Genomic DNA, 17,871 nt, shown 5'->3' on the forward strand with positions numbered 1-17,871 from the left:
GCTGGGAAATGGAGCTCAGATGACTCTTACAGAGTGCGGGAGGTGCGGGCTGGGTCCGGATCTGCCCAGCTCACCTGTTAGTTTGTGAGCTTTCCTCCTCAGCAGAGCAGAACCAGCTCCCAACCATTCATTTCTAGTTTCAGCCCCGTCACGGCCTCCACCAGCTGCCATATGGCCAATAGGCTCTCTCTGTTTTGCACACTCATTCTCCCCACCGCTGCCATACATCGCCTTCCGCTAAGGTCCATTTCTGTTCACACCCAGAGCCGAAATCACGTGCCTTTGGAAAATCACCATCTGCCGAGAGAAGTCGGCGGATGTCAGCAGAACCTGGGCCGGCAGCAAGACCTTGCTGTCGCTCCAGCTGGAGAGGAGGAGACATCAAGGCCAACCAAACATCTGCTTGCTGAACATTAACTTCATTCCTCTTTTGGTTCAGCTGTAGCTGGGTGAGATCAGGCAGGTGACAAACACAAGGAGACAGAAGCACAGAGGCTGAGAGAAAAGAGGTAAGGAAACTCTTTCTTTTGCTAAGACGCCAGCCTGTTTTCGGGTTTTTGAATGCTACGAACTTTATTACTCCACTCAAGTTGTGTTTTGGTGCAGATGGATTGGCTTTGCCTCGCTTAAAGGTCTGTTGCAAAACCACCTTAAATCTTTGACTTGATAATACTTCTGGCTGTGCAATTCTCCAAGGCCTTTTAATTTTAACTAAAAACTGTTTTGTCTTCCTGGATTTTTCTCTGAAAGGGGCAGAAAAAAAGGGAGCTATGAAGAGCTCAACCTGCCTCAGAGCCTGGGGATGTCATGGATCTTTAAACCCATATATAGGGAAATATGTCCTATATGAGGGCCTGTCACTGGTGACTGCATATCACCCAAGGGCTGCAAATGCATTGGGGAGCAGCCCTCTACCAGCTGTCACTTGCTATCACCTTCTCCATGTACCCTCCAGGAAGGGGAGCTTTGTTCTAAAAAAAACCTGCAAAAATAAGAAGATGCCAGTCTCTAGCTAAGTAAGGATGTCTGCTTACATCTGTACGTGCTGAGACCGGAGGGGTCTGTTCTGCTAATCCAGGCTGACTGGCTCACTGCCTGACACTAGCTGCCAATGCAGCCTGATCCATTAGCTCAGGGCTGAGTGAGCAGGATTTCTTGGAAAAAGAGGGATCCTTTCAGTTTAAGGACAACAGAAAAGAGACTTGTTTTCCCCTTTCATGGGCTGCTACGCAGTTGAAAGCAGGAGTTTCATTTCTGGTTGAATTTTTCAACTTTCAGGTGGTGTACTCAACCTCTATCAGCCACCTCAGATATTCCTTCCTCCACGTGGTGCATTAAGGTTGAGTTCAGGTTACTACTCAGTGTTCTCCACTATGAACTCAACAGTCCCTGGTGCAGGTTAGAATCACAGGATCACAGAATCGTTTGGATTGGAAGGGACCTTTAAAGAACATCTCATTCCAACAACCCTGCCACAGGCAGGGACACCTTCCACTGGACTAGGTCACTCAAAGCCCCTCATCCAACCTGGCCTTGAACACTTCCAGGGATGGAGTAGCCACAGCTTCTCTGGGCAACCTGTGCCAGTGCCTCATCACTCTCTGAGCAAAAGATTTCTTCCTAACATTTGATCTAAACCTACCCTCTTTTAGTTTAAAACCGTTCCCCCTTCTCCTATCACTATCTGTCCATGTAAAAAGTCGCTCTGCATCTTTATTATGAGATCCCTTTAAGTACAGAAAGGCTGTGACAAGGTCTCCCCGACCTTTCCTTTGTCCTCTCCACTGTCTCACAAACATGTCTGCCAAAGCCGCCTGCAGCACAGCCGGGCTTGGCTCATCGAAACTGAGCATCCACCTCATTCCTACTAGCAGTTCTTGAGCACCCAGGGACGGTGCCCACCTGATCTGCCACAGCCTCATGTGGGGAGCCTGTATTCACCAGAGCAAAATGAAGGAGGGATGGTACCCAAATGTCATCCCAAGCACATACAGGGCTTGGAAGGGTGATGGAGGACCTGATTTCAGAGTGCATCACAGTGCCTTGATTAGTCACAGCCTCCGGTGGCTTTAGAAAGGCAGATCTTGGCTTCCCCCTAGGCCAGAAGGGAGCAGCCTGAGCTGTGGAGATGGAGCCACTTTTTGTGGCCTCCACATGGTTCCAGGCGTATGACTGGGCATGGGGTTCTTTATGGCTGAAGGGAGTTCAGCTGGTGCTGACACAGAGGCCTCATCACTCTGCCTTGTCCTGATGGTGGGACATGTCTCGGGGAGGTTCAGATGCTTTCACCTGTGTGACCCCAAAGACCTTGCTCCAGCACTTCCCTCTCCCAGCAGCTCCAACGTGAGGGTGGCAGCTGCTCTCAGATGAGCAGACAGAGGTGCTCAGGAGGAAATGGAAGCAGGGTCAGACAGTCCAGGGGATCAGTAGGTACCGTGAAATGACCTTCACTGCTGTCATAACTTGGCTCTCTGCTGCCTATTTTCATTGCACTTGGTCTCTTACCCTGCCTGCTGCTCACCTGACGTTTGCTTTAACGTTAAGAAGTAAATTCAAAGAAACTGCTATTTGGTAAAAGAGCTGAGTCAGCTTTGTTTCAAATTTTTTAACTGAGGAGAGGTGAACCCCTTTAGCCCAGAGCCCCACAGCTGAGCCTAACTCTCGAGCAGGGCAAGAGGCAGCTGCATCCCTGAGCCCTCCCCAGCAGGCACCACAAGGGGAAATGCCACAGCGGAAGCTGAGGTGTAGAGCCCTGGTGTGGGGGGAGGGCTGGGGGGCCCCCCCACCCTGGCAGAACAAGCTGCTGCCAGATCAAAAGCACAGCCACAAGCAAGAGCGAGAGGAGAAAACAAAGCCACACTGCAAGAAAGAGGCACAGGAGCACACTGAGAAAGGGAGACGGCCTGCTCTGCATCAGGAGTGGTTGCCAAGTTTTTATTTTTTGGGTTTTTTTTAAATTTAAGTTTCCTCCTGTGTCATGCCAGTGCCAGCCTGTGGAGAGGTCTCTGTAGCCATCACCCACTGGTGTTCAGAGCTGGAGGGAGAGAGGGGCTGCCAGCCCTGCTCTCAAGCAGATGTTCTCCAGGCTTGACTTGGTCCTGCAGGCATCATTCTCTGGAGCAAGCCTCCTCACTACCTCAGCTCTCCTTTTCCTATCCCTCAGAGAGGCAGGGATCATTAAAATAAGTCAAGAAGGAAATTAAACCAGTTCAGTAAGAGGGGGAAGTTAAAATGAAATGGAAATCAATGTTCACTTGGGAGGGAGCCCTGCTCCTCCGTCGCTAGACGTGCTAATAAATCAAGTACGCCTGGACTGTTTCTGGCACAGAGGCCAGCTGGCATGAGATGGTCTGGGCTATTAAACTCACTTAACCTCCAAAACGAACTGGCCACATGCCAGCCACCTAATAGGAGAGGTTCCTGGCCCATGCTAACACCTAAATGCTTCCCAAGAGTTGCTTGGGAGGGCAAGAGTTGTCCCCGGCCAAAAATGTGTCAGGAAATGTACTAGCAATTTAACAGGACTGATGAGTATGTTCCAGTGCCTGGGGACATTCTGTGACACCGCTTAATTTATGAGTACCACCGTAAGATACAGCTGGGCTGCCTGTACGGAGGCTGTGGGTCTGCTACAAGCATCCGCTAATGAGAGCAGCTTGCTCGGTTAAGACAGCAGAGCTTTGCTCACTGAGATCTATGAACTCCGGAGCAGCATTGCCTGTGATCTGGCCTGGAGGGATGCAGAAGCAGATAGAAAGGCAGGGGGGAATAGGAAGTGGCATGCATGAGAAGTAGAAATAAACAGGGAGAGAGGGAAAGTGTGCAAAAGAAATCCTAGCTGAAGGCAACCCATTTTCCCCACTGACTTGTAACATGTAGGTGGTAACATTGCACTGTGGAGATCTGCCACAGAAATACAAAGATTAGTGTGAACAAAGTGGGAATGCAGAAGTTGTGAAACCATGAGAAGAAACAGAAGAACAAAGATACATCAATCTGCATCTACAAGCTGCACAAGGTCATCAGTTCACCAGTCCCACGGTGCTCTGCTTGTGTGGTTTTGCTCAATAACCAGGAAGCAAGAAGGCAAAGAACAAACTGAAGCCATATGACAGGAGAATAGAGATTCCCAGTCAAAACAAAATTATGAGGTGTGACTCAGCGATTTCATTAATTTTTACTTGTTCCATTACCTTCAGGTTTTATATAAAGTTTAATGACTTAAAATATTTGAAACCCATCACTGAACTGTTAATTCACAGATATTACTTTAGAGCGGGGGCTGACTCCTTCATCCCACAAGAGCAGGTGATGCGAGATTTCACAGCAGGGATGAGGTTTCTCCTGTCACCTCAGGAATGGATCTTCCTCAGGGCCCTGTGCCAGTTCTCAGTTATCGATGTTCCTTCAGAGTGAGATGCATACAGATGCCTTGTTAGTGCCCCTTTCTTTATTCTGTAGTTTAACCCAGCCAACTGCTTCATCACTGCCTCAGCATCTTGTTAGGATTGATCTCCAATCATATATGCACTGGCTCCTTCGTTTTACAATTTTCACGGAAAACAGCTCGTGCAAATATTTCCTGTCCTGGGATGGGTTTTTTGCTTTGTATGAGGGAAGCCACAAATCTCCTCTGACTGTGTCTTTGCCACCTGTTTCTCTTCTGATGGTGTATATGGCTGCTGTCTTGCTCTTGCACAAACATTTTTCATCTGTGCATGTGTGTACATCAGTCTGGATGTCAGATGTCATGCTGACCTGATCTCCATTTAAATGTAGTGCTGATGTTTTCATCTACTCTTTGATAGCTTCACATGGTCTGATCATTTCAATTAATATCAATATAAATTACCCTCCAATAGAATATATTATACTTAATATTGCACATCATACATATAAATATTGTAGAAAATTATTCATGCATTTCTTTTGAGTTTAATCCCATTATGACTCCAGCCTTCAGTCTGTCACACTCCTGACATAGGGACTGCCTGCTTTCACAGAAGTGAGGTCATCTCACTGGCTTGCTCACTCCCCAGAGCATTTAACCTGCTTGGCTTCCCTTCTGTGATTTTTGCCTTGGTTTAGGGATGGAGAACTCTGTAGTGTCCTCGCATCAGCGGTCACGGTCTCCTTCACCTGTCAGCCCACCCAGCTGCAGCTGTCACCAGCACCTGGTCTCTGCTACAGTCAGAAACTGCATCTAATTTGATAACTCACCTTAACATGATCATTAGCTTCCAGTTCCCACTTAAGGTTTTGCTACCATTAATGCAACTTCTTCTTTTGGACCTCATTCCTCCCTTCTCCCCATACTTTTCTTTGAATAGTTCTAAGAAGTCAAGCAGGTCTTTCCAACATCAGACTTGCTGGTTATTGAGATTTTTAAGGCAAGAAGTAAAAAAAAAAAAAAAAACCAAACCCAAACCTGAAGAAAAACATTAATAACAGCCTAAAGATGGCTGTAATCATAGAATCACAAAATCACACAGAAATATTTAGATGGAAAGGAATATTGGGAGGTCTCCAGTCCATTCTCCTATCAAAAACTCTAACATGTTGCTCAGGGCTTGTCAAGGTAACTTCTGAGCGTCTCCTACGGTGGAGACTGCCTGGCATCTCTTGGCATCTATTCCATTGCTGAACCACCTTCAGTGGGAAGAAAGTTTTCCTTATATCTAGTCAACATTTCCCTGCTCAACATATGGCTGCTGCCTCCTGCTCCTCTCCTGGGCACATCTGAGAAGAATGTGGCTTATTCTTCTACGTAATATCCTTTAGATAATGGGAAACTGAAATTAGATCCCACCTTGGTTCCCTTCTCCCTACCAAACCCAGTTTTCTGCCTCTCCCTGTATGTCATGTGCTCCAACTTCCTCACTATCTCACTAGCCCTCCATTGAACTCTGTACAGTTTGTTGGCATCCTTCCTGTACTGGGGGCCCAAAACTGTACCCTGTATCATAGATGAGACCTCAGGTGTGCCAAATACAGAGAAATAATTACTTCACTCTACTTCCAGCAGAGCTGGCTGTGCTCTTGCTAATGCAGCCCTGTATGTGTTTAGCTTTAATCTCTGCAAGAGTGATGATAACCCACCATAGAGAAGTAAAAAAGCACAGAACTCTTGGCAGTATAAACAGCTGCTGCCTGATGAATGCCAGAAACCTAGGGATGAGTAAAATGAAATGTTTATTACCAAACTCCAGGGGCAGGCTGCAGATGGATTCTTTGCTGAAACAAACGGCTCTGGTGACTTTCCCAATGAGCTTCCATTTTGCTGCACTGAAGGATGGTGGGAGCTGACTGGGAACACAAGTCCCATCCATTGAGGTCTGAAAATCAGACATTATTAACAGAGCATTTGGGTCTTCCAGGATAAGATCCCTTGGCAGTGACAGCATTTCCAGCCCTGCGCTCCGCAGACGGGAGGAGCGTTCCCACAGCGATGGAGTTGTGCAGCACAGCCGTGAGCTGCATGGCTGCCTTCCTGCTTCTGCATCTGGGTGAGTCCTGGGCTCAGCAAACCCTCGTGGTTCTCACAGCCTTTTCACAAGCCTCACAACGTTCGGCGTATTTCTAGGCTCTCCCTGATGTGCCAGATAAGACTCCTCACACAGTTTAGCTTTGGGATTCAGGTTGTTCCCAGCCCGCCTGCTGAGCCTGCCAGCCAAAACCAGCATGCATTGCCAGGTTTGGGGAGCTGCCCTGTAGAGATGCAGGAGTGAGGGTCCTGTGAGAACCAGGATACACAATAAGCAGAGTGGAAAACTGCCCTCCACACTGCCTCCAGCTCTCTGGGCAAAAACATCTGTGATGCATAACCACATCTGTGATGTAATCTTCAGAATCTCATCACAGATTTGCCCTTACAAATGGAATGCTACTGGCTTACTTAGCTTGACTGCTAATGTTATAAGCTTTGGTGGACTTTTCAGTGCTCATTTTCCAAGAAAGGAAAGACAGCGAATAAGGCCAAGCCTGCATTTCTCAGATACTCAGCTTTGATTCCTCTGGTCACAGAGGAAAGATTGGAAATCTCTTATGCACCCTAGAACCAAATGAAAAGCAAGAGATACCAACTCTTATTAATGACATTTCTAATTTCACAGTTTAGGACAAAATCATAAACTTCAGTAGTCCCATGGGCAATTTAAAAAATCTGCATTGGTACTGTTGCAGGTTACTTCTTAGAGGGATGTAACTTCTGGCAAACCCAACATTAAACTCATGCAAACTTTTCATTTTACACTTCTACACCTCTTTAGTACTCAGGTCACCTGGGGGATTTGCAGGTTAGGCATCTCTGAGAGCTTACCAGTAGTGAGGCAGGAGACCACAACCCTGTGGTTATTCCCAATCTTACCTCTGGCAATTCCATCTCCTTCTTAAGGTCTCCTGCAGAAACCATCTTTACAGTGAAGGAAAGGAAAGGATTCTCCCAAGAAACCACTCCTAATGTTTCTTCAACCTTATACATCCTATTTCTTTTACTGTCACATAGCCCTCATCCCAAGAACAGGAACATGACATTAGGTCAGCCTTCTTTCTTTCTTTTTTACTTTATCTCTTCATTTTTCTGTGTTTTCAGTCTTTGTCCATGCAAAAACTAGAAGAAGGTGTGAGCAAATTTGTCAGTGCTGCATCAAGTGTTGGGGAGTGAAGAAGGGCTGACATGTGCTCTTCTTCCTGTGCTACCAATAGAGTAACTAAGTCTTGTCCAGTGGAAAAAGGTTGTTTCAGTAAAATTGTTGACACTTCAAAATTACGAATGATGGTCAGTCCACCATAACTACTGGTATTTTTCCTTTTCTCTGAATATATTTTCTCTGAATATACGTGAAAGAGAGTAACCATTAGCCAGGTAATAAAAGAGATTGATTGACTGATTGATTGATTAATGAGATAAAGGAGTGACAAATTCAGAAATTGAGGAGAAATATCAACATCTTTTTGGAGGGCTGGGAAGTATTTACTGAGCCACCCTTCAGAAAGTGAACTTATGCCTTTTTTGGGTGGGTATTGACTTTCAGGTCTGATCTCCAGTATGGCTCAGCAAAATGAAGTCCAGACTGGGCTTGTAGGAGGGGAGGTGACCCTGAAATGCACAGGCATACCTCTTGACTCAAAATTATCTCGGGATGAAGTGAGCTGGATGTACTATAAAACTCTTCTATGGCGGACGGAAAACAATAATGCTTGGAGAAGTAAGGCTTGCAATTCGTTACCCCTTCTCCCTCTATACAGCTGAGAAACCTCTCCCCTCCTAACCAAGCCTACTTTTTTCAAAAGCATCAGCTTTCCCTACTCATCGAGCTGACGTCAAGATGGAAAATAAACAGCTGAGGATGTGGGATTTGAAGCTCTCTGACGCCGGCATCTACACCTGTAAATCCAGCTCTCACGAAGTCCGCATCTCACTGCATATCTTTAAATGTGAGTGGAGGGCTTTTAGCCATCAGGAGGGGAAGGGACCATAGAGCTTGGAGAGACAGCTCTGCTGGGATTCTTTATCCAGCTGCATTTTTTCTGTTCTGGGCTATCACAGTTCATTTCTCCTCCATCTCCAGGGCACAACGTCTCCATGGTCTCTTTGCTGTAACACTTGTTCCTCCCTCGGAGGAAGAAGAATTGACTTACTGTCTCTGCTTTTTTTCTTCTTGCAGTGACAGTCTCTTTGGATGGGCACTTTCTGCAAAATGAAGTCCCTGAACTGATTTTAATGCAAAACTCATCCAGTCCTCTACCCAATCTCAAGATCACATTGTTTAACAGCAACAACAACAAAGTAATACCAGAATTACAAAGCAAGACCCATCAAAAATACATAGTGAATTTAAAGAAACTGGAAGCTACGGACAGTGGGACCTGGCTGTGTCAGGTCCGTTCAGACTCTCCACTGATTAATCAGAACATCTCCTTTGTTATAAAGGTACTAGGTATGTGACAACAAAAATGGAACTCACACACAGGCTTGGGAACCAGTGTTGGCTTCAGCTCATGAGTTTAACTTTTAATCTCCAGCATCCCAAGCACTGGTGCTCCAGGATTGACTTCCCAGGGCTTCCAACAATGCAGCTTGGGGATTGTTCTGCTGCCTGAACTCTATTCCACACTTGTGCTCATTTTCATCTCCAGGCTTGGTGAGGAGAAGGTTCTCCTTTCCTCGGGGTCTGTTCTTCTCAGCTCTGCTGTGCTTGGGACCTTTGGATCTTTCTACTGTCTTTTTCTCAGACACTAACTGTTTAACCTTCCTGGAGGATGTTGTGGCTTTTCTCCAAGTCCTTTTCAACTGAGTGCAGTGTGCCTCACTCTGGATCAAGGGTAGATATGGGGAAGCGTAACCATGGCTTTTTCTGCCTCTGTATTCCTTGTGTCTTCTAAATTCAGGTTTTCAGAATCCAGATTTGGAAAGAAAGTATGCAACTGTTGATAGCACTGTCATCTTGTCATGGCATCTGAACTCCCAGAAGATAAAATGGAAAGAAGGTTTCACAGGACAGCTGAACTGGAAACAACAGGAAGGTGCAAACGCTCATGAGCTGCTTGATTTCAAAGTCACAGCACAAGGAGAGCTGCATGAGACTAAAAAAAGCAGCAACTTTCTGTTTGAGATACCTGAAAGAAATGCTGAAATCATCATAGAAGTGAAGCTCCCCAAAGTATATTTCAACCATTCTGGACAGTACCAGTGCCAGCTGGAGTACCAAGGAAGGCATGTGCAGAGCAAGATAGAGCTGGTGGTGATGAAAGGTGAGAGAAAGAGGTCATGAAGAAGAGGAGTTGCAGAAACCTGCAAGCCACAAGAGCATGGACGGACCCATCTTCCCATCCCCTCACTCACATGTCCTTTCCTTGCCTTTGCAGTCTCAGCTAACCCTGATGGGCCACTCTCCAGAGGGGCCAATATGACCCTGACCTGCCAGGTCTCTGGTCCACTCCCACCCAATGCCTACTTGCGCTGGGAACGTGTGAATGGGACTAACATGGACGTTAAGAACTCAAGGCAGCATGAAATAAAGTTGGAGGTGAACATCAGTGCTGCAGGGCTGTGGAGCTGTCACCTCATAGAAGACAATGACAGAAAGATCAGCCTTCATTACCACGTGGGTATGGAAATTAGCATCACGTCCCGTCCCCAACCCTAAAGCTATAAAATGATCTTTGTTTCTGTGTCTAAATACCTTTTTCCTTCCACAGAGGAAGCTCCTGTTTGGATTAGCTATGTGATAATTGGAGCAAGTGTTGCAGGCAGTTTATTGGTGTTTGCCCTTGGGTGCCTATGCATCATCAGTGGTATAAGCTGGCAGAGGAGAATGGTGAGTGCCATGGTCCCTGTGAAAGGTGCGGAGAGTACTGGCTCTCCAAACCACAGGAGGAGTCAGATTTCCTGTCTGGGTGCAGGGCAGAACAGATAAAGGGTCAATCCTTAGGCTCAAAGCAAGTTTTTGAGATGGGCAGTCTGCAGATGTCAGACAGCACTTTACTACCACTTCAGAGGAAAGCATTTCTATCATAAAAATACCCAATTGTTCTTTGTCCCTTCTCTCCTGGCAGCAACGGAGAAAAAGGATGGCACAAGCAAGACAATACTTGCTGGAAAACAAGACGTGTCAGTGTCAACAGTAAGTGGCAATGAAGGCACCCAGAATGGGCAAAGAATGTTTTCAAGGGAGAGGAGCTGGGTGACTGAGTGGGGAGAAATTGAACTTGAGCCTATTTGGTGAAACAGTACAGCTGCATTTCAGCAGTTTCAGCTCTTACTCATGTTAAATCCTGCTTAAGAGTTACGAGCTATGTTAAATCCCAAACCCATGGTAGCACTGTGCTGGGAAACTTTCGAGCAGAGTGGTTTCACTCGAATTATCTTAATGTTGAGAGATGTTAGCCCAACCCAAGCAGAAGCTCCAAAGCCCTTTGGTAGGCTCCACAGTGAACCTGAGATCTGGATATCAAGGTCGTGGAGGTGGAAGGCACAAACCAAGCACAACGATGAAACCCAAATTTTAAAAATCCGTGATGTCCATAATCTAATTCCAGCTCTGCTAGAGCAGTGCTGGACTGCAGTTGGTGAAAATCGCCAATAACCTCCCAGGAGTAACAAAAGAGGAGAAAAAGTCATGGAACACTGTGATTTGTACCCTTTCCTAAAGGCCTTGGGTGATGTGAAATACACCATCGTGTCATGCATGACCCTTTTCATGGGAGCAAGGATTTCTCAGCAGAGAAGCTGCCCTTTTCCATGTCTTTAAGCTTATATGGTATCAGGCATCAGAAGCAGCTGTTGGGAAACACTGACAGCCATTCTGTCACTGGAGTGGAGCGCAAAAGGAAGCAGAAATGATTGCATGAACAAGTTCAATGAATGTTTGCATACAGAACCAGACTTCTGCTTCATTTTCACTGGTGATGTTGGCAAACTGTGATAGTTTCACCTAATTTTTTTCACTGTCACCAAGAATTCAGTGAGAATGTTTATTGGCAGATACTGCATCACAGCTGGGATGTATATGTGGTGAAGAGCATAACATGTGTCAAAGAATTCACCTCGTTTTCACCTACATTTTATCAAGGTTAAAAAATAATCCCCATAAAGAGAGGACAAAGCCTGTACAGATACATCAAAATCTAGATAAATCTGTGCAGCACAAGTGCTGATACAGTTGTTCTTTAACTCTCTTTGCCAAGTAAGCAGCTCAGTGTAACTGAAACCTAAACCGCAGGCATGTGGATGCTCAAGTAACTGTTTGCGTCCTCAGCTACAGAGGCAGGCAGTCATTCTCTGCAAAAAAAGTGAGGGGTGGTACTCATGTAGTCCTTTTCTCTTGCAGCCGGCTGAACTAATACTGCAGCACTGGCGTCACAAGGACTGAGGAAGTCTCTGCCTGTACCTAAACACCTGACAGCCCATAATGCTCTGTGAATCCATCTCCCTTTCTCCTGTTTTAATGCAATTCTTTATTCCTTCACCATGCCCCCAGTCTAATGCCATGGAGGGAGGTTGTCTGGCTCGGAGCCAATGGACAAGACAAGAAACCCTGAAGGGTTAAGATTGATCCCCAGTTCTATAATGAGAGACACTGAACAGAATATATATATATACACACACACACACATATAATATGCTTATATTTTGTTCATGCACTTAATTTGACCTTCTTGTGGAACCAATTTTATGCGCTTCTTTTATCTGCTTGAGCGACAATAAATTACTTTGGGGTTGGGAGTTATTTTTTGCAAGCTGGACTACATTTTTTCTGAGGCACTCTTGTCTGGTTCAAATTCACATTTCTCTCTTTCCTGCTAGGATGTGAAATGCTGATTCTCACTATCTCAAACATCCCTGGCTGCCATGAGCCTTCCTTAATGCACTAGCTCTTTGCTCTCTGTAAAACCTGTTTGTCCATGCTCATTTGCCTTTCCTGGGCAGTCAGAACCCTACGTATTTACCCCTAGACCTACATATCTGATCCCCCATATCTATTCCTCAGCCTTTAGCTTTCACCTCTCCCATAACAAGCCAACAAACAAGTGAAAACAGGACAATCAGTGGGATAATTCAGAACTAATTTTATTGGGAGGGCAGTTCAGGATACCAATAGATTCTGGAAGTCAGAGCCCAAAGAAGTTCTGAATGTTGATCTAGAAGGTAAGTTTGGGAAGGGGGTGAAAAAGTAATTTCCTAGGAGAACAAACCAGCCTTGAACTGCATAATCCCACAGAGTGCAGAGAGCAGATGCTTCTGAGAAAACCACTGAAAATGTTTCTCACCAAAATGACCCTTTTTTTTTTGGCTCAAGGAGATGAGAAGAGGGAGTGAAAAGCCCAGGAAATTTAGGATGGAACTAAAAGCATGTTGCAGAGATGACAGAACGTCCTGAAAGAAAAATGCTGTTAAAATATGTACACAGAAGTCTTGTGTTTATAGAAATTGCTCTACTGTCTGCTAGTGGCAGGTCAAAAAGGCCTTGAGGTCCTACAGCTGCCACTGGCTGCAGTCCCGGTTTGTTTGTCTGCACTGGCCTTGCTGGGGACAGGCACAGAGGGGCACTGGGCTGTGGGAAGGGCTCCCTGCGGTGAAGACCCTCCGTGGGATGCCTGGTGCTGGAGGAGGGGTTTTCTGTGTGTCAGTCATGCCAGCATCACGCTGTTACTGACAGACAGTAGACAGGCAGCCACAACGGCACAGACAACACCTGTGAGCCGGGGGAAATCTTCCAGCCCACAACCCCTGGCATGGGGCGCAGCCCCAGGCAGCTGTGGCAGCACGTGTGGGCCCACACTGATGTCATGCCTGCTCCTCCACTATCATCCTCACTCAAACAAGAGTGACAAAGGCCCACACTGACACCACTTTCCTTCTCATAGCTTGTGCTTCTGTGCACATGACTACATTAATTTTGGAAAAGCCTTGGTCCATATCCTGGTGCATGCAGTTGCTCCTCCTGCACCTGTCTTGTCCCTGAACTGCCAGCATACCTTGGGAGCCAGTTGTGGCCCATCAATCTGCTAAACAAGGCATCATCATAACTTAAGGACAGGTCCATTTTAGGAGCTGTATGTGGGAAAACGACTGCAGAGTCAGTGGTGGTCCGTGTAATGGTCATGACAAACTGCTTGGCACAGTCCCCTCAACAAAAAACTACCCCTGTTTCTGCAGTCCAGACCCTTCACATTAAATAACTGCTTGAGTACCCAAATCAGCTCCTTTTTTCACTCACACGGGTATCTGGAGCAGAGGGATTATCCTGTACCACCTGATACCCGGATGGGACAAAAAATCAGGCTGGGTGAGCATTGCTTGGGATCTCCTTTAGCACTGCAGCCATCTCCGAGGTTCTGGCAGCTGAACCAACCATCTCTGTACCAAAAAATGCCAGCCTTGACTTTTCAGAAAAGAATCAACCTGATAATAAAAGACTAAGCTAATAGGGTTTATTAAAAACCTGGTGTCCCAGTTTCAGTCAGCGTACAGTTAATTTCTTCTCAGGTCCATCAAACCTGGCCTGTCCAGGATGAAATACACAGGTAGCAGACAATGCTGGCACTGGGAGAGCACGGAGGTGCCTGAGCTGCCTGACAGCTGTCAAAGCCAGGAGGCAGTTCTCTCTTCCACAGGCTGGAAGAGGCACACTGGGTCCTCACAAGTGAGGAAAGGTTGTGTCCCCATTCACAGCTGGGACCCACCTGCAAAGAGTACTCAGGCTCCCACCCCTGACATTGGTGCAGAAGGTCCCTCCGTCTGTTTCCAGGTGGCCTGGTTAGCATGGCAGCAGATGTGATGGTGCCACTGGGATGCCTGTAAGTGCACAGCCGCATCCACAGATGCACAGCTCCAGTTCTCCCGTCTGGATGAGTGTAACAAAAACGATAGGCCTTCCTCAACACTGCACAGTTCCTCAGTGGGTCTCCTGATCTCAAAAGTTGTGACCCTGCCCTACTCTACTTGAAGCTCACCTGCAAGCACAAACCACTGCAGGCCCCAATCTTATAAATCTCTTTTTTTTTTGGCAGCATTCCTGTCTGTGTCTTTTCATATGACGACCTCCTTTGTTCCCTAGATGCACGGACTGCCCTGATTGAGAGAAAAGTCGTCCACAGAGTCAGTCCTAGTTGGGCTTTGCTTTCCATCTGAGTGCAATACTGAAAGCTTCAGTGTGGGCTTCAAGGCAGCACAGAGGTAGAGATTCAAACCAGATAAGAACAAGCTTGCACAAAACATGTTGAGGTAGATGAGTCCTCAGCTGGAACGGAGTGCAGTTACATTTTGCCCAAGCCAGGACTTTTCAGGCTCTCTTCCATGTATCCTGGTCCTCCTTCTCAGGGAGCATGTGACGATGGTGTATTTACACTATGCAATGGAATTAATGCCTCTACATGACACAAATCACAGCAAGATACAACGCTGCAAAGCAGCAAACACAGCGACAGACTTATTTTATCATGTGGTGACAGCTCATCAGAGTAGCCCTGAGATGATGGCATACACGGCAATACTTACAAAATGACAATGTCAGCAAGAGCTCTGTGTAGTGATGTGGAAATACCACAGAAAGCATGAGTTTGGAAAAATACGTGAAGTGCTGATTTTTCCTGTTATGTCAGTCTTTCTGGTACTACTGGTCCCCATGTTTCTGGGCTGCAGAAGGGAAAAAGCACATGCTTCAGTCCTTTGGACCCCCCTCCAGTGCATGGTCCTCTGTCAGGATCCACAGACCTCCTTGCTCCAGTGGATGGAGGAGGTTGGACACAGCTGAGGATATAGTGCCCTGTCCAGTTCTGCTGATCAAGGAACACACGGGCTGAAATAACCCTGTCCCACAGTGCTACCTCCCAAAGCCCCTCCTGCTTCCCAGTTTATTTTTGCCCTTTGAGTGCAACGTGAGGCAGTGATTTGGTGGATGCTGTCAGCCCGGATCTGCCGAGGCGATCCATGTGACTCATGCTCCCCGCAGGCTCTACAGCAAAGCACTCGCATCCCTCAGCCTTCAGAGCCAAATGACCCTGTGTGTTTCTTTGCATGTTCCCAAAGTCTACAAGGGAAAAGCTGTGCACTTCAGACTCTTCTAATTTCTTTTTATCTTGGGGATGGGAAGGGGGGGGAGAGGGGAGAGGAAGGACAGTATTCAGTGTCCATTTGAACGGCTCATCACTCAGCCTAATGCAGCTGCAGAGAAAGAGTAACTTCCATCCACCCTTCAAAGGTGAGGGTAAAGTTGGAGTACCAGACTCTTTCAAGATGCTCAGCTCTGGACTGGTTCCTTTCTGAGAGTATTCCCAAGTGCGTGCTTCCTAGAAGGAAGCCCAGGGTTTGTTAGTGCACTCACCTCTGAGCAACACCTCCAAACCACAGCCTTTGCCTCATGCATGTCATCATCCTTCCTTGGCAACCCCCCTGAAGAAATCCTTGGCTCTCCTTCTGTTCATTTTCTGTCCAGCTTGGCCAAGTCTTAGAGGTACTTCCAGATCTGGAGAATCAAAGAACAGCAGAATAAGAGGTGGTGGCAGAGATTGCCTCATTGGCAAGGCATCAAAAAGGAAGAAAGGAGAAACCCCAGCTCCTCAATGCTTCAGCATCAGCTGGCTCATGTCATGGTGCCTGCTTCAGGCTCCAGCGCAGGGAAGTCCCTCCTCTGAGCTTGTCTGTGTGGAGATGAGGTTCTGGAGATGAACAGCAGTAACAGTGATGCTGGCTGTGTGAGGACCATGGCTCCAGAGAGGCCAGCACACCACCTGAAACAACGAGGAGAGCCAGAGAGCTTCCCTGGCAGGGGCCAGCTGCATCCAGCATCTCAGCAGTGCTCCTGAAAGCCCAGGCTATTTTTTAATTAAACGATTGTTCTGGTCTTGGGAAACCTCAAACATACCTAGAAAAGCTGGAGGTAAAACAGAAATTGCAATTCAGTGTTACAAATTTAAAGCAATGAAGTAATTTCAGCTCCTTCCAGATATTGTGGGTTCCCAGACTAATGATTCAAGAGCTCCTAATTATCTTTTCTGTGTATGAGAACAAACAAGTAAGTGTTCGGTAATTTTGGAAAGCAGCATAATTAAATTCTGAAATGACAGTTTTACATCCTTTACAGACTGGAATTCACTGCGCTGGGATATCAGTGATGCCACAAGAGCAGGAGGGATGAAAAAGGGGTCCCTAACACTCAGAAGAGAAGAACACACAAAGCATTATGTTGGATGGGTAGGGGGATGGGGTGAAGCAGGAGGACATACACACCTCTGCAAAATGGCATGCAGCATCACAACCATTCTATATTTGACAGGGCTACACTGGAAATTCCTTTTCTCATGGTAAATATCATATACAAACCTTTATGTACATGGCAGAGGAAAAAAAATTCTTTTTGAAGGTGCCCAGCTGTGTAAGGAAAAACATTCAGTGCTAAACGGGCATCCACAAGTCCAAATCCTAGTTTATACATTGTGAACCCTTAATATTTCTGTGTAGCTCATAACCAGCACTAGTCATCTGTCCCCTGATGAGAGCTATTATCAATTGCCCATTTTGCAGATGAAATATCCGAGAAATCGCACTAAATCTTGCTGTACAGTGCTAGAAATAGAACCTAAGGTTTGGATATGACAAATCTACATTGCAGTCGCTGTCACTGAAGGGAGATGCTTGGCTGGATTCTTGTTAGCCATTAACCACACCCTGCTCAGAGAGCCAGGAAGGATGCCAGGAAACCTGCTTGCAAGCACACCAATGTAGCCTCACAGGAGGCTGTATAAGCCGTGTTGGGGCTCTGAGGGTGGATTTAATTGCATCCATGATCTGTGAGAAACATATGAAACCTCCCATGGTCGCTATCAAAGTCCTGAGTAAGAGCTGCAAACCATCAAAACCCTGTGAAGTGCATTTGGCTGTTGTGTTAATGCTTCTGCTTTTAGGATTCTGCCATTTGTTTCTTGGTTAATGAGCTCTGTTCCTTTAAGGATCCAAGGCACCTCTGGGAAGTGCATTTCCCTGGACCTGCAGAGCTGCTGTCCAGAAATAACTGATCTTTATGCAGTGAACTTTTCCAGAAACCATTTCATACCCCGACATTGCAACAGTACTGTTTCTTCAGGCCTGGATGCCTTAGACTATTTTAGTGAGCTGAGACTTTAGACAGCAGGTTGCTGGTCGGAGAACAGGCTGACTCTGTAGGAATTAAAAATCATTCCCAGCTGTGTGAGTCCTCCTAAGAGATGAGCCTTGGGGTGGGGGGGGGGGGTGTCACAATTCTAGCCTGGACTTCCCAGATACACAGGGAACCCTGCACTGTGAGGCTTCAGGATTTCCAGGTCTGAGTATTAGTGCTCCTTTGCATGTGCATTGTCAATATACAGCATATACACAGTTGCAACCCACCT

The 17,871-nt window shown here is 46.5% G+C and overlaps 1 protein-coding gene and 1 long non-coding RNA gene across 3 annotated transcripts; one reads left to right on the forward strand and one right to left on the reverse strand.

Moving 5' to 3' along the window:
* Positions 1-280: 280 nt before the first annotated feature.
* Positions 281-12,231, forward strand: CD4 (CD4 molecule). 2 transcript variants are annotated; one of them, XM_032098786.1, is made up of 10 exons: positions 284-509; positions 6,378-6,506; positions 8,034-8,207; positions 8,293-8,436; positions 8,667-8,939; positions 9,391-9,753; positions 9,868-10,110; positions 10,201-10,319; positions 10,558-10,625; positions 11,832-12,231. In XM_032098786.1, the coding sequence occupies exons 2-10, from the start codon at positions 6,449-6,451 to the stop codon at positions 11,842-11,844; spliced, it is 1,455 nt and encodes a 484-aa protein (XP_031954677.1). In that variant the 5' UTR covers positions 284-509; positions 6,378-6,448; the 3' UTR covers positions 11,845-12,231. The 2 variants fall into 2 exon arrangements, with proteins under 2 accessions (XP_031954678.1, XP_031954677.1); XM_032098787.1 differs by lacking the exon at positions 8,667-8,939 and having other exon boundaries at positions 281-509.
* A 322-nt stretch (positions 12,232-12,553) lies between these two features.
* On the reverse strand, positions 12,554-17,667 carry LOC116439355. The gene is made up of 2 exons (XR_004238133.1): positions 15,828-17,667; positions 12,554-15,139 (listed from the first exon to the last, which is right to left on the reverse strand). It is a non-coding gene; the product is annotated as an uncharacterized LOC116439355 (long non-coding RNA).
* Between the last annotated feature and the right edge of the window lie 204 nt (positions 17,668-17,871).

This window comes from Corvus moneduloides, chromosome 2 (assembly GCF_009650955.1).
Source record: "Corvus moneduloides isolate bCorMon1 chromosome 2, bCorMon1.pri, whole genome shotgun sequence".
Taxonomy (NCBI): Eukaryota; Metazoa; Chordata; class Aves; order Passeriformes; family Corvidae; genus Corvus; species Corvus moneduloides.

Coding starts and splice junctions, on each gene's coding strand:
- CD4 (XM_032098786.1), top strand. CDS start 6,449: ATGGAGTTGTGCAGCACAGCCGTGAGCTGCATGGCTGCCTTCCTGCTT. Junction 8,940..9,390: donor CTTTGTTATAAAGGTACTAG/GTATGTGACAAC, acceptor TTCTAAATTCAG/GTTTTCAGAATCCAGATTTG. Junction 10,320..10,557: donor TAAGCTGGCAGAGGAGAATG/GTGAGTGCCATG, acceptor CTCTCCTGGCAG/CAACGGAGAAAAAGGATGGC.